The sequence below is a fragment of the Drosophila virilis genome, chromosome 4 (assembly GCF_030788295.1).
Source record: "Drosophila virilis strain 15010-1051.87 chromosome 4, Dvir_AGI_RSII-ME, whole genome shotgun sequence".
NCBI lineage: Eukaryota > Metazoa > Arthropoda > Insecta > Diptera > Drosophilidae > Drosophila > Drosophila virilis.
This window is the reverse complement of record NC_091546.1, coordinates 15,025,861-15,047,881: the sequence shown is the minus strand read 5'-3', so window position 1 is coordinate 15,047,881 and position 22,021 is coordinate 15,025,861. Positions and strand designations below refer to the sequence as shown.

Genomic DNA, 22,021 nt, shown 5'->3' with positions numbered 1-22,021 from the left:
CTTGATTTACAGGCTTGCATGAGCACGGCTAATCTTTATGGCAACATGTGCCCCAACACAGCAGCCTCCAACCTATTAAAGTCAATGGGAAGCCAGGCGAATTGTTAGTATTCAAATGTGCGGCGACAAAATTACATTAAACCTGGATATATTTTATTTAATTTAAAAACCAGCTACAAAATGTTAGTTAAATTTTTTGAACAACCAAACTGTCTGCTGAATCACAGGAATCGCTATCAACTGCTGGCCACCATGCTCAGTGAGTGTATAAAGAGAAATAGAGAAAAGGGAGAGATCTATCTAGATAACTTTTGGACTTATAATTTCCAGTCAATCTAATATGCATATCGCATGGCATTGGCATCGGCTGGCTATCGCCCATATTACGCAAATTACAATCCGACGAATCGCCGCTTACCTTTCAGCTGAGCATCACGGAAATCTCCTGGGTGGGCTCTGCGGTGGGCCTGGGCGCTGTGGTGGGTAATGCACTGATGGGTCTGCTACTGCCGCGCATAGGTAGCCGTTTGTGTCTGCTCCTCGTAGCCATACCACACTCGGTAAGTAAATGAGTATTCTCCATAGGGTATATACACCCATATAAGGAATCAAATTCTTCCTGCAGTGCCTGTGGTTTCTGGTCTTCTTTGCTGAAGGCGCGGAGTATCTGTTTATAGGACGCTTCTTGGCCGGCATCTCCAGCGGCGGCATGTACATTTCACATCCCATATTCCTAAGCGAAATTTCGGATGCCAAGTGAGTGTACGAAGATATATAGTGGGGCATTATATGGCAAGAGTTTACAGCGGTAGCAGCGATAAAAATTATTTTAAAGCCATTTATGGGTCTGCCTACAGCTGCTGTTATGCTGTTACACTGTGCAACATGTTTTGGATTTTCTAGCATCAAAAATCTGTCTTATGCTTGACACAGAGAGCTTTAAGTTCAGTTTAATAGTTATTCTCGCCTTTGCTATATTCTGTTATGATCGCTTGCAAGTTCCTTCACTTTGTAGTCTAGTGTAAGTCTTCCAGTTCTCTTTCTCTCACACTCTCTCTTACAGAATTCGAGGGAGTCTCGGAGCCATGATAATGGTGTCTGTGAATGTTGGCATACTTCTAGGCTACATTTTGGGCACACATCTGGCCTATCATATCGTACCATTCGTAGTGCTCATCTTTCCAATTATCTACTTCATATCCACGCTGCTTATCATACGCGATTCACCGATGCATCTCATACGCAAGGGAAAGTACAAGGAGGCTGAGCAATCGTTCAGATACTATAAGAACATTAAGGATAGCGATCAGCTGGGCGCACTTACAGAATTTGAGGAAATGAAGCAGACACTGACCCAAAGTGATAAGAACTCGGATAAGGTGACTCTCAAGGACTTCTGTAAGCTATTTTATCCGTTCCGATATATACATTTTACGTTATTATATACCTATAGTAACTCGACCCGCGCTCAAAGCTTATTGTTCAGCTGCGGTTCTTCTGATTGTTAACCAATTTAGTGGACTTTTCGCCATGGTCAACTATATGTCAGATATATTTGCACTGTCGGGCAGCTCCATGGATCCGGATACCTGTACCATTATCATTGGCATTGTCCAGATTCTGGGTACGTGTGCGACAACGGTTCTCTGCGATATCTGGGGACGTCGAATTCTGCTGGTGGTCTCCTCAGCCGGCGTAGCTTTCAGCCTGACCTGCTTCGGCCTCTTCACCTACTACGCACAGTGGTACGATTTGAGCGAGTGGAGCTGGGTCCCACTGTTCTTTATGTCGCTGTACATCTTTCTGGGCAACATTGGACTCATTGGCTGCTTCTTCGTCTTACTGGTTGAGATGTTTCCGGTCAAGGTGCGTGTAGTTGGGGTCTTTCTATTATATCTATCTCTATTCATTGAGTTTATTTATGCCGCAGATACGCGCGAGAGCTGCTTCAATAGCAATTATTATATGCAGCTCGTTTGTGTTTATAATGCTCAACATTTTTCCCCTTTGCATGAATCTATGGGGCGTGCCGGCCACCATGTGGTCCTGTGCGGGCATAACAGCACTCGGCTTCATATTCTTTATCTTCTTCCTAAAGGAAACCAAGGGCAAGTCAATGCTTGAGGATTGAGGATGAGGCTAGCAAAAATAGCTAAATATCTTCCAACGTCCGAATCGTATTTTAAGTTTTTTTTTTTTTCAAATAAATTCAATACACAATACAGAAGAGCATTTTCCGAAGGGTTATTTATAGATGACGCAGGATTGTCGTGAATTGGGCTGTTGGACGCCATTTGACTAATTATTTACAAGTAATTAACAAGCTTCACCTAATTACTTAGGCCAAACGGTGACTGGCAAATGTCAGCACTATCACGGGCAGTAACTGACCAGCCACATTTGCTTTGCTTGTGTTGGTGAGACTTGGCACAATCTCTTTCAGCTAAGCTCTCAGTTTGAGCTTAGCTAAAGCTTGCGCTCTGTTGCACTTTTGAAAAATAAACAATAATGTTGTAATATAAATGTTTATATTCAGCACTTGTGCATGCACAAAAAACACGACCGATCTCCGCGGTAGTTCAAGGCGACTGGCTTGAGTTAGTTGAGCTACTTTTTGGTAAGATATTAAGTGGTCAGGTAACATTCGCAATCAGCATCAACGTCATCAGCCTGTTTTACAGGATTGCATGAGCGGGGCTAATCTTTATGACAACATTTTCCCGAGCACAGATGCCTCCAACCTATTAAAGTCAATCGGGAGCCAGACGACGTTTTAGTCTTCAAAAGTGCGGCCACAAACTTACATTCCATTATTTATCTTCAATACCTGCTACAAAATGTTGATCAAATTCTTGGAGCAACCGAATTGTCTGCTGAATCAAAGGAATCGCTATCAATTACTGGCCACCATGCTCAGTGAGTGCATAAGAGAAAGAGAGAGAGAGCGAGTGAGAGAGAGAGAAAAGGGAGGGATCCATTTAGTCAAGAAATAACTTTTGGACTTATAATTTCCAGTCAATCTAATATGCATATCGCATGGCATAGGCATCGGCTGGCTATCGCCCATATTACGCAAATTACAATCCGACGAATCGCCGCTTAATTTTCAGCTGAGCATCTCGGAAGTCTCCTGGGTGGGCTCTGCGGTGGGCCTGGGCGCTCTTGTGGGTAATGCACTGATGGGTCTGCTACTGCCGCGCATAGGTAGCCGTTTGTGTCTGCTCCTCGTAGCCATACCACACTCGGTAAGTAAATGAGTATACTCTTCAAAATATATAAAATTAAAATTCTTCATGCAGTGCCTGTGGCTTCTGGTCTACTTTGCTGAAGGCGCAGAGTATCTATTTATTGGACGCTTCTTGGCCGGAGTCTCGTGCGGCAGCATATACATTTCACATCCCATATTCCTAAGCGAAATTTCGGATGCCAAGTGAGTGTACGAAGACATTATATGTCAAGATTTTACAGCGATAGCAGCTAAGCTGCGGCGATAAAAAATTATATTAAGCTCGTTTATGGGTCTGCCAACAGCAGCTTTGACTTTAATAATTAATCTCGTCTGTGTGCTTTGCTATATTCTGCTATGATCGCTTGCATGTTCCTTCACTTTGTTGTCTAGTGTAAATTTGTCTATTCACAATCTCTCTCTTACAGAATTCGAGGGAGTCTCGGAGCCATGCTTATGTTGTCTGTAAATGTTGGCATACTTCTAGGCTACATTTTGGGCACACATCTGGCCTATCATATCGTACCATTCGTAGTGCTCATCTTTCCAATTATCTACTTCATATCCACGCTGCTTATCATACGCGATTCACCGATGCATCTCATACGCAAGGGAAAGTACAAGGAGGCTGAGCAATCGTTCAGATACTATAAGAACATTAAGGATAGCGATCAGCTGGGCGCACTTACAGAATTTGAGGAAATGAAGCAGACACTGACCCAAAGTGATAAGAACTCGGATAAGGTTACCCTCAAGGACTTCCGTAAGCTATTTTATCCGTTCCGATATATAGATCTTACGTTATTTATATATGCATCTATAGTAACTCGACCTGCGCTCAAAGCATATTGTTCAGCTGTGGTTCTTTTGATTGTTAATCAATTTAGTGGACTTTACGCCATGGTCAACTATATGTCGGATATATTTGCACTGTCGGGCAGCTCCATGGATCCGGATACCTGTACCATTATCATTGGCATTGTCCAGATTCTGGGTACGTGTGCGACAACGGTTCTCTGCGATATCTGGGGACGTCGAATTCTGCTGGTGGTCTCCTCAGCCGGCGTAGCTTTCAGCCTGACCTGCTTCGGCCTCTTCACCTACTACGCACAGTGGTACGATTTGAGCGAATGGAGCTGGGTCCCACTGTTCTTTATGTCGCTGTACATATTTTTGGGCAACATTGGACTCGTTGGCTGCTTCTTCGTCCTACTGGTTGAGATGTTTCCGGTCAAGGTGTGTGTCGTTGGAGACTTTCTTCCCATTCATTTTCGCCCTCTGACATTCTTTATCCCGCAGATACGCGCGAGAGCTGCTTCAATATCAATTGCTATATGCAGCTTGTTTGTGTTTATAATGCTCATCATTTTTCCCCTATGCATGGACCGATGGGGCGTGCCGGCCACCATGTGGTCCTGTGCGGGCATAACAGCACTCGGCTTCATATTCTTTATCTTCTTCCTAAAGGAAACCAAGGGCAAGTCAATGCTTGAGGATTGAGCATGACGCTAGCAAAAATATCATATACTTTTACATTTTACTTTATATAAATTTTAAGAAATTAAAAAATGAATTTTTTAAATAACGCTTCGAGTCTCTGCACCGGCGCCCATAAAAAAAGAAAAATTAAATGTGTTTTACATACCTTAAGTCATATTCCTAGCCATTCTGAGTTTTTATCAGCTTAACAATGTTTTATATTATCTCTGCTACCCTGTTCCCTTGTTAGATTTGAATAATGATAGCTGCAGACATTTAGCCTATAATAAAGGAGAATAGAAGAAAAATTAATCATTATAAAGGATATACATATATTTGCTGCACAATACATATTTACATATTTATTAAATACATATTTCCCTGCTCGGGCGCCAATATTGAACACGCCCCCAACTTATATCCAGTTTCTTGTGTTTGTTCAGACATAAACGTATACCGAGAAGCATGAAGTGTACTTACACAAAGAAATACGATGTGGCAATTTATCCGGCACGGGGGTCTTCTTTGTAGTTCGCTTAAATGATTAACGCAGTTATCTTTACGATGTCGCAGGCTCAGGTAAGATATCTAATGGCAATTTTCACAGCAGCGAAAGTTCAGTAGCGCATAAAAGAGCAGATGGAATAGACTGAAACATCTAGAAAGTGCCTAGAAAAAGTGAAAAATGCTGAAGAATCTATTCGAGCGTTCGAATTGCTTGCTGAACCAAAGGAATCGCCATCAATTACTCGCCACAGTGCTTAGTGAGATATTGAATATGATTTGTAATACTCTTGTGAACAGCTCTCAATCTTGAAACTCTTCCAGTAAATATTATATGCATATCACATGGCATTGGCGTTGGCTGGGTCTCGCCCACGTTGCGGAAGCTGCAAACCTTGGACTCGCCCCTTGGTGTGCCATTGGGCGTCAATGAAGTCTCTTGGGTGGGCTCGGCCCTGGGCTTGGGCTCAGTGACGGGCAACATATTGAGTGGCCTTTTCATGCATCGCATTGGTGGCAAAATGTGTCTGCTGTTCATGGCTCTGCCACATACGGTATTTGACTTGATATTTGATTTGCAACAGTTACATAATCCCAAGAGTTCTTTCAGTGTCTTTGGGTTCTGGTCTACTTTGCTCAGAGCGTGGAATTTCTGATCGTCGGTCGTTTCTTGGCTGGTATTACAGGCGGCGGCATTTATTTAATACATCCATTGTTTCTAAGTGAAATTTCCGATCCAAAGTGAGTAGCAAGTTCGTGACAGATAACTAAGTGAGAAATCTCGCAGCTATAAAGATAGCATTTAATATTTGAATAACTTTTCTTGTGGTTCAAAGTCTGAATCATTTGGACGCTTTATGAATTCTAGAAGAGCCGAGAACTATGATTAATGCTGTTTACTATCTGTCATTTACAGCATTCGAGGAACTCTGGCATCGATGGTGATGCTGTCGGTGAATATTGGCATACTTCTAGGCTACATTTTGGGCACACATTTGGCCTATCATATCATACCCTTCGTAGTGCTAATTGGTCCGCTTAGCTACTTCATATTGGTTTTATTATTCATTCGGGACTCGCCTATGCATCTCATACGTAAGGGCAAGCTGGAAGCAGCCAAGAAGTCCTTCATGTACTATAAGAATATAAAAATTAGCGACAGTTCAATCGAACAGACACGCGCTGCAAACGAATTTGATAACATGAGATTGACGCTTACCAAGGATGATAATATGCCGGATACGCTCTGCCTGAAAGACTTTTGTAAGTGAAAAACTTGCGTTTCACTTGCATCAATTAATTAATTTCCTATTTCCACAGTTACGCGAGCCGCTCTTAAGGGCTATGGCATGGCGGCGGTAATAATCATTGCGAATCAGTTTAGCGCCCTCTTTGCCATGGTCAACTACATGTCGGACGTGTTCGCTCAGTCGGGCAGCAAAATGGATCCCAATACCAGCTCGATTATCATTGGTTCAGTGCAAATTCTTGGCGCCTATGTGAGCACAATTGTGTGCGATGTCTTTGGTCGTAAAATTCTGATGCTGATCTCATCAGCGGGCGTGGCACTATGTCTGACAGTGTTTGGTTTCTTCACGTACTATGCAGGATTTTACGATATGACCGAGTGGAGCTGGGTGCCAGTGGCCATTATGTCGCTGGACATATTTCTGGGCAATATTGGTTTGATTAGCTGCCTGTTTGTGCTGATGGTCGAGATGTTTCCACTCAAGGTTGGTATTCTTATTGTATTCGATTTTAACTTAAATTTAAATTATACATTATTTTCTTTTCAGATACGCGCCAGAGCAACATCCATAGCAATTGTTATATGCAGCTCGTTGGTATTTCTAATGCTCAACATTTTTCCGCTTTGCATGGCAAATTGGGGTCTGCCGGCCACGTTGTGGTCGTGTGCTGGCATTACCGCAGGTTGCTTTATATTTTTCTTACTATTTTTAAAAGAGACCAAAGGCAAATCAATGCTTGAGGATTAAGCTTAAAATACTTTGTTCAGTTGCACAAGCATTGATAAATTGTTTAACGTGAGCATTTGCCATTTGCTATCGATCGTGAACAACTTGTACTCACGCACGAGCTGTGCCTATCGCAAGCTTTATCGATAAGTTACATAATTCAAATTGAAATGCGTACGTTATTTTTCGGCATATTTTTCATGTATGTTACATTAAATAAATTTAATTACATATAATTAGTTATTGTAAACATACTAATAATGTTTATACAATTTGTTGATGTGTGTGCTTTACATGGTTTTAGGCAGCCAACTTAAAACTAATTAAAAAACTAGCATACTAAATCACAGTGTTTTTTCCCAAGTGAAAAAATTTGCAAAAATCTACAAAAGTTTCTAGCATATTCAATATACATATATATATATATATATATATATATATATGTAGTACAATATGTGCGATATGCGATTATAATAAGAATATATAGAATTATAATATGGGCTGTTGAATTTGCATTACTTTTGGATTTAAAACGTACATTAAAACATATTTTTCGCATATGCAAAACAAACATTTTCTTTAGCAGCAACATAATAATGATAATAATATGATAATAATAATAATAATAAGATTTAGGATAAATGGCTAACAATTAAAATGCATAAAACAAAAACAAAAATTGCTGTTTACAATATGCAACAAACAACAAATTTTGGGTATAGCGCCTGCCGTTTGCCATATACATAAAAGTATATATAGATAAATTGTTTATAAATAAACTAAATATAGTAGATATTATAATATAATATAATAAATGTGGCTTTTTGAATATTGAATCACAAAATTGGGCGCACGTTTCGAAATTTGTTCAACATGTAGGGATATTAATTAGTTTGGTGGATTTAATATAGGATTTACACATGCTACACTAATTACGTATCACTGGTTCGTTGTCAGGTTTATCACGTCTTTTTGGGGCAGCGCAGATAGCGCAACACCGCATAGCCCAGGCCGCGAAATACCAGAAAGAACATCATTAGTATGAGCGTATTCAGCCAGAGTGGCGATGTGGAGTTTTGTGCTTTGAGTATTTCCTCATATGGAATGAATTCGGTTGTCTGTTGTTTGCATATCTCATAGCTGCTCGACGATCCACAGCTGTATCGGGCAAAGAAACGATATGGTAATGGGGATTACAATTCAATTCAACAATTGGCAGGCTTACCTAATAGCTGGTCCCTCGCGAAACTCGAGTATTTGCATATTCTGGTATGCATAGTGTATCATCGATGTGTAGCGTATCCAGCTGAGACCTTCCGGAATGCGTGACGATAAATAACCGCCAAAGAGCTGTGTGGCAAGCGTATAGAGTGCACTGAGCGTAATGCTCACATTCATGTCCATGCAACAGGCGCCAATGAAGAAGCCAACGCTTTGCGCCACAATCGTATTCAGCAGCAAGAATATGAGCATCAGAAAGAAGAGCTTCAGGCTACGAGTGGCAACAGTATTAAGTCAAATGAGGCATGAACAAATGGGTGGTGTCTCGGCTCCTTACCTGCTACAACCCAGCATGGGATAGCTGATCATGAGGTAGACAGTGGGCAACGTTATCACCAGCGGCAGCTCTGCGCACATTTTGGCCAGGTAGTAGGCAGAGAGGCGATAGGCACCAGAGCGACGCTCCTTGCTGATGACCTCACGTTCCGAAGGAACTAAAACAACGAAAAGCACATTCAATTTTAGGCTTAGTTATCTTGCAACGCACTTAAATCGTACAGTATTAAACCTAACATTTGGCTTCTCTGCTCTCACTTACATGAATTAAGCGCACCGAAGAGCGCAAAGAGCATCCAATAGGTTTGCGAGAAGAACATCCAGCCCTGCAGGTCATGGAGGAACTCCTCGGTGCGCGGCAGCTGGAACCAAATGGCGCCCGCCATCAGCGCCAGGCCAATTGTTTGGAACCAATTCAATTTGGACAGCATACGTGGCTTGGCCTCCTTAAAGTTGCGGCTGGACAGCACAGTGAACTGTGTATGGAAGCGTGTTGGATAGGAGAGCCAATCCTCGTCGTTGGCGGAACTCTTGCCGGCACGATACGACTGGCAATCACTGGAGGCACAGGAACTGAAATTTGATTGCGAATCGGCGCCGCACCAGACCAAATGTTGAGCAGCCTCTTCATCGGCCTCGCAGCCATTCGCCGTGTGATGTAAATTAGCATATTGATGATGGTGATGATGCTGGTGATGTCGTTGGTTGTAGTAGTTGTTAATGATGTCGTTGATCAGTATGGTGTCGTGCTGTTGCTTGGCCTTGTCCTGGCTGCTAATGCAATTGCGATTCAAATAGTTGCCATGAGATTCCCTGGCGGCTATAAACAGCTTCTCGCGAATATCCGGATGCGATTTCAGCTGCTCCACTGCAAAGCAATGTTGCGTCAGGGTCTTAACAATGTGTTCAGCTGCGATTTGAGTTCAATTTACAACTTACACACAAAGTCGGCGGGATTGTAATGCGGCTTGATGGTCACCCCAATATCCTCAAAGTGTCTGTAGATGTTGTTCACCTCGCCAAAGTAGGCGGTGCGTCCCTGATGCAGCAGCAGCAGCTTATCAAACATGTGAAACATCTGCGACGACGGCTGATGCACGCTTATCACAATTGTCTTCTGCTCCAGCTGTGCGTAGCGCTTCAGCACCTTCATCAGCGATATGGCCGAGTGGCTGTCCAGCCCCGAGGTGGGTTCCTGGAAATTACAAAAAAATAAAAACAAATGGAAAAAATTTAATAAAGAAATTAACTTTGCAAAAACATAAATAAAACAATACAAAATATGTAAAAAATAAAATAAAATAAAACTTTAACCATTAAATTTACAATAAAAAAGGCTCTTTTCGTATTGGCTGCAATTGATACCAGCTTTGACAAGGTTCTGTCTGATTTCTGAGCCAGCATTTTGACAAAACTCTGAGATTTTTTAGAGACCTTTAACTGTAGAGAAGACGAATATAGAGAGAGAGCTATTATTAAGCTGAGTTTAGACTAGTTCATTTCTGAGCAACTAGTCTGAACTCAGCTCAAGTGTAATATCTCTCTCTCTCTCTCTCTTTCACTCTCTTTATATATCTCTGATTCTTAAAGATTTTAAATTTTAGATATGAATAATAGAGAGATATAATTAAGCTGAGTTATAATTATGACACCTCTTATATTTCTGAGATTTTAATCAGTAATAAAGACGAAGAGAGACAGCTATAATTATGCTGATTTCAGACTACTCAAATTCGGAGGATCTAGTCTAAGCTCAGCTTTATTAAAATATATCTTTCTCTCTCTGCCTATTTTCTATGTACTCACATCAAGCAGCATGAGCAACGGATTGGTCAACAGTTCGCAGGCGATATTGGCGCGTTTCTTCTCGCCGCCGGAGAGCCCACGATTGAGATAATCGCCAAACTTGGTCTGCTGACAGCAGCTGAGCTCCAGGGTGTCCAGTATGTGATCGACCAGACGCAGCTTCTCGGCGCGCGGCATCGACTCGGGCAGCCGCAGCAGCGCCGTATACATGACGGTCTCGCGCAACGTGAGCTGCGTGAAGAAGATCTCCTCCTGCAGCACATAGCCAATTTTGCGGCGCCAGCGTTTCGAGAGCGGCTCGCGATTCAGATAGACGCTGCCGCTGTCAAAGTGCCGCTGCCCGCTGAGGCAGTCCAGAAGCGTTGTTTTGCCGCTGCCCGAGGGTCCCATGATGGCCAGCACCTCGCCGGGACTGCGCAGAAAGAGACAGCGAGAGGGGGGAGAGAGGGATGAGAGCAAGACATAGTGAGAGAGAAAGGAATATATTTGTTAGTTGTCACTTGAGAATGCGTTTTATTGTTGTTTGTTTGTTGATTGTTTGTTGTTGTTTGTTTGTTGTTACCTGACTAATCCACTCACATCGGAAAGTATTTTGCGTTCGTTTTGCAACACGTTTAAGTTCTGAAATGTCAACTGTATTGTTGGTTGTTGCTGCTGTTGTTGTTGTTGTACTTGTTGTTGCTGTTGCTGCTGCTGGTGTTGCTGTGCAATTGGCTGCTGTTGTTGCTTTGCAGCGTTTATAAAGGGAAATGTCAACGAAGTTGTCTGAGCCACACTGCAAAACCAAAGGAAATTAAATATAAATTAATATAATTGCGATAAAGATTATGATAAAGATATATCAAATAAATATTCAAAGATCAATTAACGACATTTTACATCAAAATTATTTTATTTAAATCAAATAATTTCTTTAAATAACTTATATATTATTATTAATATTTATTTATAAATATTTTAATTATTTATTTTCTTGCGAAGCCAATCAAAATTAAATTACTTTTGACATAAATCAAACAACTGGCCAATTTTATTTATTTACAATTATTTTGAATAAGTCAATCAAAATGTGTTTCCCCAATTTAAAGACTGTTAAATCCGCAGTTATCAAAGAATTGATGAGAGTTTAACAAACTCAGAAAATAAATTATGCAAAAATAAACCGTACACAAAATATATAAAATGTAAGGAATTTTAAAAGACACCTGCCTTTCAAATACCCTGTAATATGTCATTGAATATTGCGGGGCCTAAAAGTATGCAACAAAATAATATACAAATAAATTAACTCAACTGTATTGAATTTTTTCTACATTTCCAATATTTTATTTAAATCGGGTGGAAACTGGAAACCGGTTGTGGGGAGATGTCCGATTATTGCCAATACTTTTTATTTATTGCCAAAGAGTATTTTATCTCAATAAATTGTTTCTATTTTTGTCTATAATTTTAAATGCATTCTTTTTTCAATTTTACTTTTATAACTAAATAATATTTTATGACCTGTAATATATATCAAAGAAAATTGTAATATTTGTTTCAATATGATTAAAAACAAAACAAATTAATTTAAAATTTGTCCCATCACATAAAGAAATATATGAAACCTAAAGTGCAACTTACAATAAATGGGTATTATGTGTATGACTATATATAGCATGCCCGTTTTAAAGTACTCAATGCTGTCTTTTATCAAAATAATGTTTTATACTTTATTATACCCCATTCATGCAATTGACGACTGCAGGGTATAAAGAAACAAAAGTCAATGCACCCCTCCCCAAGCAAAAGTAAAATCAGTGTAAGGCACACATTCATTTGGTCGGTGTACGTATGTGTGTGTGTGTGCGGGTGTGTGTGTGTGTGTGTGTGAGTGCGTGCATATGTTTGTTTCTTAATGCGAGAGCAACACAATACAACGGTCGATTCTCCACTGTCAACTCTTATCGCCGATATCACATGTGTGTGACGGACGACGCGTCGCGTCGCGTCGCATTATCACACGCGTTTGCCCGCTCGCTCTCTCACTCTCTCTCTCTCTCTCTCGCTCGCTCTGTGAGGCGTACGCACTCTCTGTGTTGTTCTGTTCTCTCTGTTTTCCTTTTGCCCAACTCTCGGTCAATGCTTCTGTTTCGTGCTCCTCCTACAACATGCACAAATACATATGCAAACCGAACCGAGTCAATAGCCTCTGATCTGGCCCCTTTCTCCCGCTCTTGCTGATTCTTTCTCTCTCGTTGTTGTTCTTATTGTTGTTGCTGTGTACCTATCAAATTTATTTAAATATTTTCTTTTTACTGTAAGCCTCCGCGCGTATGACCTGCCCATCCCGCCTATAAATGCTGCATTTCTTTACTGCGCAACTCGCAGGGAAGATTCTTTAATAAAAATTGCTAAGTTTCAGATGGTTTTTTGAATGGAACAGGGTTTTATTTGGATCAAATCTTATGTATTTTGACAGTTAGGTATAAGACTCTCTCTCGTTCTCTCATTAGCACTCATATTAGCATCTTCGTGGTTAACTTAAACAATTGATATCAGCCCAGTTAGCATTACATTATGCAAAGTCAAGGATGACCTACAGGTATGCCATAGCCCACTCTTGACAGATCTCTTGATGCAGCTAAAATGATCATCGATCAGAGCCGAAAGGGGTCAAGGTCTCATACAGAAGCACATCAATTAGTCGGCCATCTATACCAAGCCTCTATCTTGATCTTCCACAATAAAATAAAAAGAAAGATTTGGAATGAACTAGAAAAACTATCAAATATATATAAACCAGTACAATGCAGCATCCACACAGAGGAAAAATATAACAAAAAAATATTTCAAAATATACAAAAAAAAAAAAAAAATATTATAATTTTTTGAAATGGGAAGCCAATGTAAATAGAGAGTGCAATGAACCGCAATGTGCGTGCATATGAGACAGCAACAATAACAACAACAAACAACGACGTCAGGCACAGGCCCCAAGCGGGGGTCAATGCAGTCAGCAAGAGACAACGTCAAACAAAGCATACGCACACACACACACGCACACACACCACGCACACACATCGTCCACAGATACATGTTGCATGCGCATGCAAAGTATCTGATGGATACGCAGCTCATACATTTCGCCTGCCCGTTCGTCCGCCCGCCTGAAACTCTGCCTAGAAATCAGCCACATTAAAAGAGACTAAATAACAACAACAATTGCAATGTCCGGGTCTGATATGCCTGGCAAAATGTCTGGAACAATCAAAAATACCACATGCTAGGCTACAGTTAGTTCAAATAGACATCAAATATGTCCAAGATATTCCACAAGAAGTCCATGTCAGATCAAGTCAAATACATTTTGTGCAGGCCGCACGCATTAATATTAAGCCAAATCTTTTTTAAATAGGCAAATCATAATTTTTGGATTATTTGTTTTAGAAATTTACAAGACGTGCCCCAGACTGGGGTATTTATAGTTAGTTGAAACAAGTGGAATTGGCAACCTTTCGTCAATAGAGAAGCCAATTATTTAATAATAAATAGTATTTAATATATTCAATAAACAAATAAAATGTAAGCCAAGGATTTAATAGCCTTACAGACTAAACCTTGTCGCAAGGCTAATAATCCAGGGACCGAGCGCTGGAACGACTGGAAATGAAACATTCTCGTTATCTTTTTATCACTTTCGTTAGCGCAGCCCTAGTTATATTTAAAAACATGTTTTTCAACATTTTTTTTTATAGATATATTTATAAATTTGAATGTCCCCCTTTCGAATGCGAATTCCGGGGAATTTACCAATTTTTGTAGATAAGTTAGGATTAGTTTGAAATTCATTTCATCCATAACTTTTTTACTTTTAAAATTAATATCTAAAAGGTTTTTTTTTAGCATATCTTTATAAAAGAAAAAGCACAATATTTTGTATAATTGAGCTCAATTCGAATAGCTGCCACTTGATAGTTTTTGTCTTTTTTGTGTTTGTTCTTCTATTCTCGAAGGGAAGAGCAACAACAATTGGAATATGATCTATTTACGTTTGATTCAGTTACTTGTACTTGTTCATGCATTCATTTTTTTTCATATTTTTTTTTTTCTTTAGTTTTTTGTGTTTATAAATTTTATGTTTAGATTGGGAACTGGCAACACTTTCGCTGGACCGTTGATTAGTGACGTCTATCAAATAGAAATTTGTTGTTTAAAGTTTATGTTTATTTTTGCTTAGCTACTTTCGAATTGGGCATGGCCACAAATTAGCATAAAGCATATACATTAAATGCCGCCCACAAACACAAAATCATTTTTTTTTTTCATTAAACATGTTCTCAATTTTCTAATGTTGCAAATTTTCTATTCAAAATATCATGTATATATGTATCTTTTATACTTTTTCATTATCATATTTATATTCTTTTACATCTTCTACAACCATTTTTCGTGTTCTTTTTTATTTCAATTGCGATAACCTTGTAAATGTAATGAGTGAGCTTTCAGTTTGTAGTGTCAACATTTGGCACAGTCATGATTTTGTCATGGAATTCCCCGGGCTGACCCATTAAATCGAAACGTGGCTCAGATGGCACGCTTGTCCAAATAACTGCAAAATATGCAGTATTTAAAATGTTTCCTATTTTTATGCAAACTACAAACAACAACAACAACAACAACAAACACTGAAGAGCTCTGATCACACGTGACAGTTTAGAAAGAAGCAAGACGGCAAAAAATCAAAAAATCAAGTGAAAGAAAACAAACTTTAACGTAAGCTAAATTGGTGGGAGAAACTGAAGTCAATAAAAAAAAAATAAATAAAAAACAAAAAACAACAACTAAGAAACAAACATAAAAATATAAGTATATTGCCTGCCTAAAGTAAAGTAACGAAATTTCATTGAAAAGTTTTTATGTATTTTTAGCATCAACCAGAGCCAAAACTCTTAATTTCCTTACTTTCTTTTTAATTTGTAATCGACATTTGTCGACAACCAACAAATTTGTTAAGTTCCGCTTGGCTTTTATATTTTTGTGGGTGATGTGACACAACTCACGTAGGCACCCATAGAATGGGCTTCCCTCAAAATCGTTGACTTTTGGTATAAGAAAACATCATATATTTTTTTACAGCCGATTAATGCACGATAACGTGCATTGCATATTTTAGTTTGCATTAATAGACAATCTGTTAAGAATGAAAAAAAAAAAAAAAACAATTGCAAAGATAACAATTTAAATAGCATAAGAGTGGACTAATCCGAATTGTCCGAGTAGATAATATACTAATCCCAGTATCAAGCAGTAGTCATATGTTTATATGCACATACATATATACAAAAGAGTATTCGAAAAACATTCTTGAAAAACTTTGCTGTTTGGAGTTCGTTCTTTTAGAAAGTGTTGGAACTTTATTGTTGCATACGTAAGGCTGTATATAGCAAGGCAAGGCTTTATGATAAATGATATACTGGAACATTTAATGGGAACGGCCATATGCATGCGAAAAACAGCAAATATAATATAAATTATTCCGCTTGCTATGATGGAAATTGTAGAACATTTCAAATAAAATGTTTAAGAAAATAATCTTTCATATTGAAAATAAATATTGGACTATTTTAAATTGTGATTGGCTCTGGCCACATTCTCAACAAGCAATCGATAATTGCGCAGGTCTTTTTAAATAAAAATGATTTGGTCACTTTTTAATCGACATGCCCTACCCCCTTCCCCCCCACCCCTCCACGCTCTCCTTCAGCGTGAATTTATAACAAAAGCTGTAATCGATTTCGCCAAATGAATTTTACCACCTTCAGTAGTCTATGAAACGCTTTTGCGCGTTAAGCTTACTATTTCCACCATCGTAAGGTTCAGTTTTTTTCTCTGTCTTAAAATATTTACACTCTATACAAAAGTGAGTATAATTGAATCAAAGAAGTATCAATTATTTGGACAGCGATTGAAAAGTGTGTTTGTTTTTGGGAAATATTTAGTTAGTTGCATTCAACTAATTATCTGAAAAAATGTAACCCATAAATCAACAATTGAACTTGATCGTCTGCGTGTCTTCTACCTTCTTTCTAGCTTATCACTCAAGCTAATAAAACGCGATTCTTGATTGGCAATCAGTTATCATCCGTATAGGCTATTAAAATATTATGTGTCTATAAATTCTTCCTGCCATTCTGGCAATATATGACAACCACGTCTAACACTGTGAACTTAAGACATTTAAATATTGAGCTTACGGAGGTAATATTATTGAACTTTGTTTAAAGCATAATGAGATCAAATAAACATAAATCTTAAAGGTAATCGGAAAAGGAAACTTTACAATAGCGTACAAAGTAACTAGGGACCGCAAAGTTTTTGCCGCTAAAATCTATTATTATTTTTACGCGAATTATGAATGGCTCAAAATCAGATACCAGCAGCTATATACAATTAAGCACCCGAACATCCTGAATTCTCATGGTTCCGAAAAGCTACCAGGCAAAGTAATTGCCGTATTTATGGAATACGCAGACGGCGGATCGCTACATAACTATATACACGGATCTGGCAAATATACTAGAAATAATGCTTATGATTGGATGATCCAGTTGGCAAAGGTTTGTCCCATTCTCAAATATATGCCAGTTATGAGGTACTCTCATATAATTCACATTTTGCAGGGTCTGGCATATCTTCACGGCCTTAAGCCAAGTCCGATATGCCATGGTAACCTGAAGCCCGAGAATTTGTTTTTAACTGAAAATTATAGCTGCTTAAAGATCGGTGATTTGGCCAGTGGAGTGGAATTTATATCAAACTGTTATACACCACCAGAGGCATGCCTAAACAGGCCGCGAGATTTCTGTACAATATCACTCGATCTAATACACACCTATATTTTGGAGTCGAACAAAGGGTGTTACACCGAAAAGTACGACATCTATGGCTTTGGTGTAATTCTATGGGAAGTATTAACACGCAGGAGGCCTGTTTTTAAAAACATATGTGAACTTTTGACCTGTCTACCAAATGATGTCGGCTCTAGCAATGTTAAATCCCTGATTGCCAGATGTTCGCAGGATGACCCACATAGGCGGCCAATGATGAAAGATGTTGTAGGGGACCTTCTTCAAATCAGGTACTTTTAGCATTATTATATGTATATATTATATATATATATATGGTGGATTTAAAAATTGCTCAACAGAAATGGCGTCGTAACATATACGCAGGAAAGTAAAGCAACAGAAGAGAAACCGATTTTCAAGGCTCTCAAGGAATACCCTGACTTGAAACTGGGAGAGGTAGGGTTTTTCCATATGAAGAACTTTATTAAATTTCTGAATTCCAGGTCATGGGACAGGGCTCTTTTGGCGCTGTCTACAAGGCAACATTACGTGGCGCTCAAGTGGCCGTCAAACGATATTTTTTTAATAACACCCAAGGCAACCAGGGCATTGAGAGGGAAGTGCGTTATCTATCCCGTGTCAATCATGAAAATATTATAAAATTGTATGGCACCATGGTAGATGAGGAGGGCAAAACTTTGGTGGTGATGGAATACGCAGACTGTGGCTCATTACACAATTATCTGTATGACAATGGTGAACAGAAGCCAAATTATATATACACGCTGGCACTCAAATGGATGCATCAATTGGCCAAGGTAAAACGAGAGAAAAGTGATCTGGCAGGACGTGTAAGCTACTTTACTTGGTCCCATTCTAAGAATATGTCCCGTCTGTTAATAAGACTAATACAATAAGATCCGTTTTTTTTTTTGCAGGGCATTGCCTATTTACATGCCATGAAACCAAGGTCTGTGATTCATCGTGATCTTAAGCCACACAATTTGTTATTGACGAACGGATATCGCACATTAAAAATAGCCGACTTTGGTACAGTCACCGAATTGGCTACTGTCATGACCAGCAATGTGGGAACTGCCAGCTATATGGCGCCAGAGGTTTGTTTAACTCGAAATCTCAAGGAATATATTAAACAAGGATTATCGTTTAGGTTGTCTGCTCCAAAGTATACACGGAAAAAAGTGATGTTTTCAGCTTTGGCATTGTGCTGTGGGAGGTGTTGGCGCGAAAAAGGCCCTTCTATCATCTGCAAAATCGCGAACCCTTCGCCATTTTGTATCAAATTGGCATTGGTAGGCATAAGGGTTGATATATATGTTATACATGTATTTCAATAAGTTTCTCGCTTAAGGCAAACATCCCATTCTGGAAGATGTCAAGAATTATCCAAACGTAAAGCTTTTAAGATATGTTATCAGAAGTTGCTGGATTATCGAACCGAAAGAACGACCAACAATGGAACTTTTAGCTTCATGTTTAGCCGATTGTTGAAAGTGGAGACAATTAGTAAGGAATATATTTTAAATCTCTTCTGACATTTGTTTTGGTTAATTTGTTATAAAAATGCAAAAGCTAAACGCGATCTGATACTTTAGGTGAAAATATTGGAGTATAAAAAATGTGGAAAATATTAAATTGCGCAAATTTCAATTGTTTTAAATTAGTTTGCTAGTCTCTAGCCTTCGTGGCCTTACAAGATGGATGTGTTCACACAGTTTGTTGGTCAGACGGACTTGGCTTACCAAAACCAAAATACCCTTTATGCCAACATTCAATGCGTACAGGGTATAAAATCAACAACTCCTAACATCAAACAAATGACTGTCAAACTGACAAACAGCTTGCTAGTTGTTGCTTTTAGCGCTTAAAGGGAGCTACTGCGCCTAATGAAAGGGTTTAGGGGACGGGCGGGATAGAGAGTAAGTGAGATAGATAGAGAGAGGCGCGTAAGCCTGACGCTTCTTGTATACGAAAAAGGTTGTTGACTCTTTACAGCAGCAGCAAAACAGACCCGAAAAATAATATAATTCGCACACACGCACCAAGAAAAGGTGAGCAAAGACAAAAAAGAAGACCAAAAAAAAAAAAAACGCAAAAATTACGTGAAAGTTTGGCATTGCATACAACACACGCACACACACACACACACACACACAGCTAAGCAGCGCACGCAATCAAAAGCTGAATTTTTGAAATTCTTATCGCGTTTTTATTTATTTATTTCTTTTATTTTATGTTTTTGAATACATTGACCGATATTAAACAAGTCGCCTTTTTACGCAAGCTGACCAGCTGTGCGTGTGTGTGTGTGTGTGCGCGCATATGTGCGTGTGTGTATGTGTGTGTGTGTGCATGTTAAGGGCCTGAGTTCATTGGCAGCGTCTTTTGTTTAGGTTTTTTCTTTTATTTTTTTTTTTTGAGATTTTTAGGCCTTTTTTCTATTTTTGGCATAATTTGGCTGGCATTATTAGTGTTATTCTCTTTTCTTTCTTTTTTTTTTTTTTTGGTATTATCAGAGTTTCAATAATTCCAACATTTTTATACATAACTCGAAATGAAAGCAAACAATTTAAATATAAATAGTTGAGCGCTGACAAAAGAATTGGGTCACCAATTAGTTGTATATTTTTAGTATTTTTTTGTTTGTTTTTGTCTATCAAAATTTTGTGCAATTTATTTGATGTTTTTGTCAATTGTTTTTTGTATTTTGTTGTACCTTTTTTCCATTCTATATTTTTGCTCTCAGCTGCCTTTAATTAATTTTGTTTGCGCTGTGGAACTTCCTAAACAAATTGACAAATGCGGAACATGTAGGAACATATTGCTATATATATATATATATATATATATTTATATATATAGTGTATGTTATATTTTGATTATGCGATACGTTTTTTTTTTTGCCGTTCGCCTTTGTCTTTCGTTTCAAAGCTATGACCATGCTCAATTGCGTGTTTTTTTTTTTGGGGTTTTGCTTTTTTTTATTCTTTTTTTTTTTTTTTTTGGTCTTTCTTTTTGGCGTGTGTTACTGACCCAATTCTTTTGTTGTTTGCTTTGGTCATTTCTTTTTGATTTGTTATTTATGACCGACTTAATTTGTAGCCTCGTCTATGCAAATTTGTTTCTTGGCGTCATTTTGGTGTCTTTTTTGCATTTTGGTTCTTTCCATAAACCCTGAGCTCGGGTTACTTGAGGATGTTTAAGCGTTTGTTGAGTACGAAATCAATATGCTTAATTAGCTTTCATTTGCCCCATGTTCTGGCCAAGGCCGTCCATCAAGTCGATCGCATGAACGTTCTATAAGAACTCGGCTTTCATAAAAGTTAGAAGCACCTAATTTAGCATCTAGTTACTTAATAAATTGTAGTATTGTCTGCCTTAGAACTTTGCTGATTAGCAAAGCTTGTTTTTTATGATATTGAAAATAACAAAAATTGAGCCTGGAACAGAAAAATAGGCTCTACTTGAAAATTAGCACACATTTTATGCCTAAAATAGATTGAGGAATTTGGATTTGGTAATTATCCCACATTTTATGCTATTTATAGGGACTTCATATCACTTATATCATTCAGCTGCCCCTTACAGGGTATCCCAGCTGTTATAATAGTCCACTTTTCCGCTAACAGGGTATGTTGGCCATGAGAAATGTGCAAGGTTTTTGAAGTCAGCGTCAAACTGCTTGTGGCAGGCGGGGCAACAGTTAGGCCAAGCGCGTTAACTTGGCCACGAGTCGTATACGTAATTTATGCATGCACATAACCAGCTCACAAACATATATACATATACAAACATATTTATATCAATTCCAGTTCTTGGCTGTTCTGTGTGGGTGTTTCTCTGTTGTTGTTGTTGGTTTTCTCTATCTCTAAATTGAATTTGAAAGGTGACTTAGAAAGCAGCAGGCAATAGAACTGAGAAAAGTCAACCAACTACTTTCAGAGTTGACCAACTTTGGCTAACATCGCAAAAGATTACACTAGATTACATTATATAAGCGCTACGTAATTGAATCGAGCCGTCTAGGGAGGGTGGGTTACAGGGAGGGGCGAGCAGGGGATTGCTTGCCACTTGGCGGCAAACACTTGTTGACATTAGCCGAGAGGAAGTTCATAAATATAAAGCGCTTTCTTCTCTTATTTTTTTTTTATGTATATATATCTTTTTCTTTTTTTTTTTTTGCCCAGTTTCACGAACTTTCACGTCACATTGTGTGGTAATTAGTTAGCTGGGAATTATGCTTCCTAGTTTTTTTTTTGCGCCTCGCTCTCTGTTTTTTTTCCTAGCTTTTTTTTTTTTTTTTTGCAATTGATTGGCAGCGGCCAAGTGGGCCATCAGTTTGGCGTCTGCGACTTGTATGTGTATAATTTAGCATATTAATTGACACAGTTGCCAGCTTTTTTTTTCCTCTCCTTGCCTCTTTTTGTTGTTGTTGCTGTTCTACGCACTTTCTCCACATGAGATCTTTATGAACTATGCAAAAAATGTCACGAGAAAGCCACAAAATGCATTTAATACTTAAATATACTTCAATAGTCAAGCATTTTATTGCACCGCCACATTTGAAAGTGTCATTGCAACTGGGTCAGCTATAAAGCCATATATACTATGAAGCTAGCCGA

General features: G+C 38.7%; 5 protein-coding genes across 11 annotated transcripts in view; 4 read left to right on the top strand and 1 right to left on the bottom strand.

Annotated features, from left to right (window-relative positions):
- Nucleotides 1-11: 11 nt before the first annotated feature.
- E23 (Early gene at 23) overlaps nt 12-22,021 on the bottom strand; it is a 42,363-nt gene continuing 20,353 nt past the window's right edge. For 3 of the 5 annotated variants that reach the window (XM_002051760.4, XM_070209445.1, XM_070209446.1), the window contains exons 3-10: nt 11,111-11,323; nt 10,549-10,960; nt 9,682-9,937; nt 9,005-9,610; nt 8,744-8,900; nt 8,411-8,677; nt 5,186-8,343; nt 12-4,986 (exon numbers count right to left, since the gene is read on the bottom strand). In XM_002051760.4, the coding sequence (XP_002051796.3) occupies nt 8,148-8,343; nt 8,411-8,677; nt 8,744-8,900; nt 9,005-9,610; nt 9,682-9,937; nt 10,549-10,960; nt 11,111-11,323 (2,107 nt within the window). In that variant the 3' untranslated portion in view covers nt 12-4,986; nt 5,186-8,147. Of the gene's footprint in view, nt 4,987-5,185; nt 8,344-8,410; nt 8,678-8,743; nt 8,901-9,004; nt 9,611-9,681; nt 9,938-10,548; nt 10,961-11,110; nt 11,324-22,021 lie in introns of those variants that run through there. The other 2 variants (XM_070209444.1, XM_015172485.3) reach the window with 2 other exon arrangements.
- On the top strand, nt 180-2,232 carry LOC6628003 (facilitated trehalose transporter Tret1-like). Its single transcript, XM_032438208.2, has 6 exons — nt 180-259; nt 331-560; nt 626-756; nt 1,064-1,398; nt 1,454-1,866; nt 1,931-2,232. Exons 1-6 carry the CDS (start codon nt 181-183, stop codon nt 2,129-2,131), a joined length of 1,389 nt encoding a protein of 462 aa, XP_032294099.1. The 5' UTR covers nt 180; the 3' UTR covers nt 2,132-2,232.
- LOC6628052 (facilitated trehalose transporter Tret1) lies at nt 2,784-4,726 on the top strand. Its single transcript, XM_002051758.4, has 6 exons — nt 2,784-2,916; nt 3,016-3,245; nt 3,300-3,430; nt 3,655-3,989; nt 4,050-4,462; nt 4,526-4,726. The coding sequence occupies exons 1-6, from the start codon at nt 2,838-2,840 to the stop codon at nt 4,724-4,726; spliced, it is 1,389 nt and encodes a 462-aa protein (XP_002051794.1). The 5' UTR covers nt 2,784-2,837.
- LOC6628053 (facilitated trehalose transporter Tret1) lies at nt 5,330-7,206 on the top strand. Its single transcript, XM_002051759.4, has 6 exons — nt 5,330-5,469; nt 5,534-5,763; nt 5,820-5,950; nt 6,126-6,472; nt 6,530-6,942; nt 7,006-7,206. The coding sequence occupies exons 1-6, from the start codon at nt 5,391-5,393 to the stop codon at nt 7,204-7,206; spliced, it is 1,401 nt and encodes a 466-aa protein (XP_002051795.1). The 5' UTR covers nt 5,330-5,390.
- On the top strand, nt 16,377-18,936 carry LOC6628055 (mitogen-activated protein kinase kinase kinase 10). Of its 3 annotated transcripts, XM_032438740.2 has the most exons (9): nt 16,379-16,450; nt 16,621-16,788; nt 16,848-17,147; nt 17,211-17,668; nt 17,738-17,834; nt 17,882-18,229; nt 18,317-18,496; nt 18,550-18,691; nt 18,751-18,936. In XM_032438740.2, the coding sequence occupies exons 2-9, from the start codon at nt 16,732-16,734 to the stop codon at nt 18,888-18,890; spliced, it is 1,722 nt and encodes a 573-aa protein (XP_032294631.1). In that variant the 5' UTR covers nt 16,379-16,450; nt 16,621-16,731; the 3' UTR covers nt 18,891-18,936. The 3 variants fall into 3 exon arrangements, with proteins under 3 accessions (XP_032294630.1, XP_032294631.1, XP_015028266.1); XM_032438739.2 differs by having other exon boundaries at nt 16,377-16,450; nt 16,848-17,668; XM_015172780.3 differs by having other exon boundaries at nt 16,381-16,450; nt 16,848-17,668; nt 17,882-18,196.

What these genes read in the sequence shown, in the direction of transcription:
- LOC6628003 (XM_032438208.2), top strand. Translation starts at nt 181, where the DNA reads ATGTTAGTTAAATTTTTTGAACAACCAAACTGTCTGCTGAATCACAGG. An exon ending in ACTGCTGGCCACCATGCTCA is followed by an intron (nt 260 to 330) that starts GTGAGTGTATAA and finishes TATAATTTCCAG; the next exon opens with TCAATCTAATATGCATATCG. An exon ending in GGTGACTCTCAAGGACTTCT is followed by an intron (nt 1,399 to 1,453) that starts GTAAGCTATTTT and finishes ATATACCTATAG; the next exon opens with TAACTCGACCCGCGCTCAAA.
- LOC6628052 (XM_002051758.4), top strand. Translation starts at nt 2,838, where the DNA reads ATGTTGATCAAATTCTTGGAGCAACCGAATTGTCTGCTGAATCAAAGG. An exon ending in AGCGAAATTTCGGATGCCAA is followed by an intron (nt 3,431 to 3,654) that starts GTGAGTGTACGA and finishes TCTCTCTTACAG; the next exon opens with AATTCGAGGGAGTCTCGGAG. An exon ending in TTGAGATGTTTCCGGTCAAG is followed by an intron (nt 4,463 to 4,525) that starts GTGTGTGTCGTT and finishes TTTATCCCGCAG; the next exon opens with ATACGCGCGAGAGCTGCTTC.
- LOC6628053 (XM_002051759.4), top strand. Translation starts at nt 5,391, where the DNA reads ATGCTGAAGAATCTATTCGAGCGTTCGAATTGCTTGCTGAACCAAAGG. An exon ending in ATTACTCGCCACAGTGCTTA is followed by an intron (nt 5,470 to 5,533) that starts GTGAGATATTGA and finishes AAACTCTTCCAG; the next exon opens with TAAATATTATATGCATATCA. An exon ending in TCGAGATGTTTCCACTCAAG is followed by an intron (nt 6,943 to 7,005) that starts GTTGGTATTCTT and finishes TTTTCTTTTCAG; the next exon opens with ATACGCGCCAGAGCAACATC.
- LOC6628055 (XM_032438739.2), top strand. Translation starts at nt 16,732, where the DNA reads ATGACAACCACGTCTAACACTGTGAACTTAAGACATTTAAATATTGAG. An exon ending in TAAATATTGAGCTTACGGAG is followed by an intron (nt 16,789 to 16,847) that starts GTAATATTATTG and finishes TAAATCTTAAAG; the next exon opens with GTAATCGGAAAAGGAAACTT. An exon ending in CCAGCTATATGGCGCCAGAG is followed by an intron (nt 18,497 to 18,549) that starts GTTTGTTTAACT and finishes ATTATCGTTTAG; the next exon opens with GTTGTCTGCTCCAAAGTATA.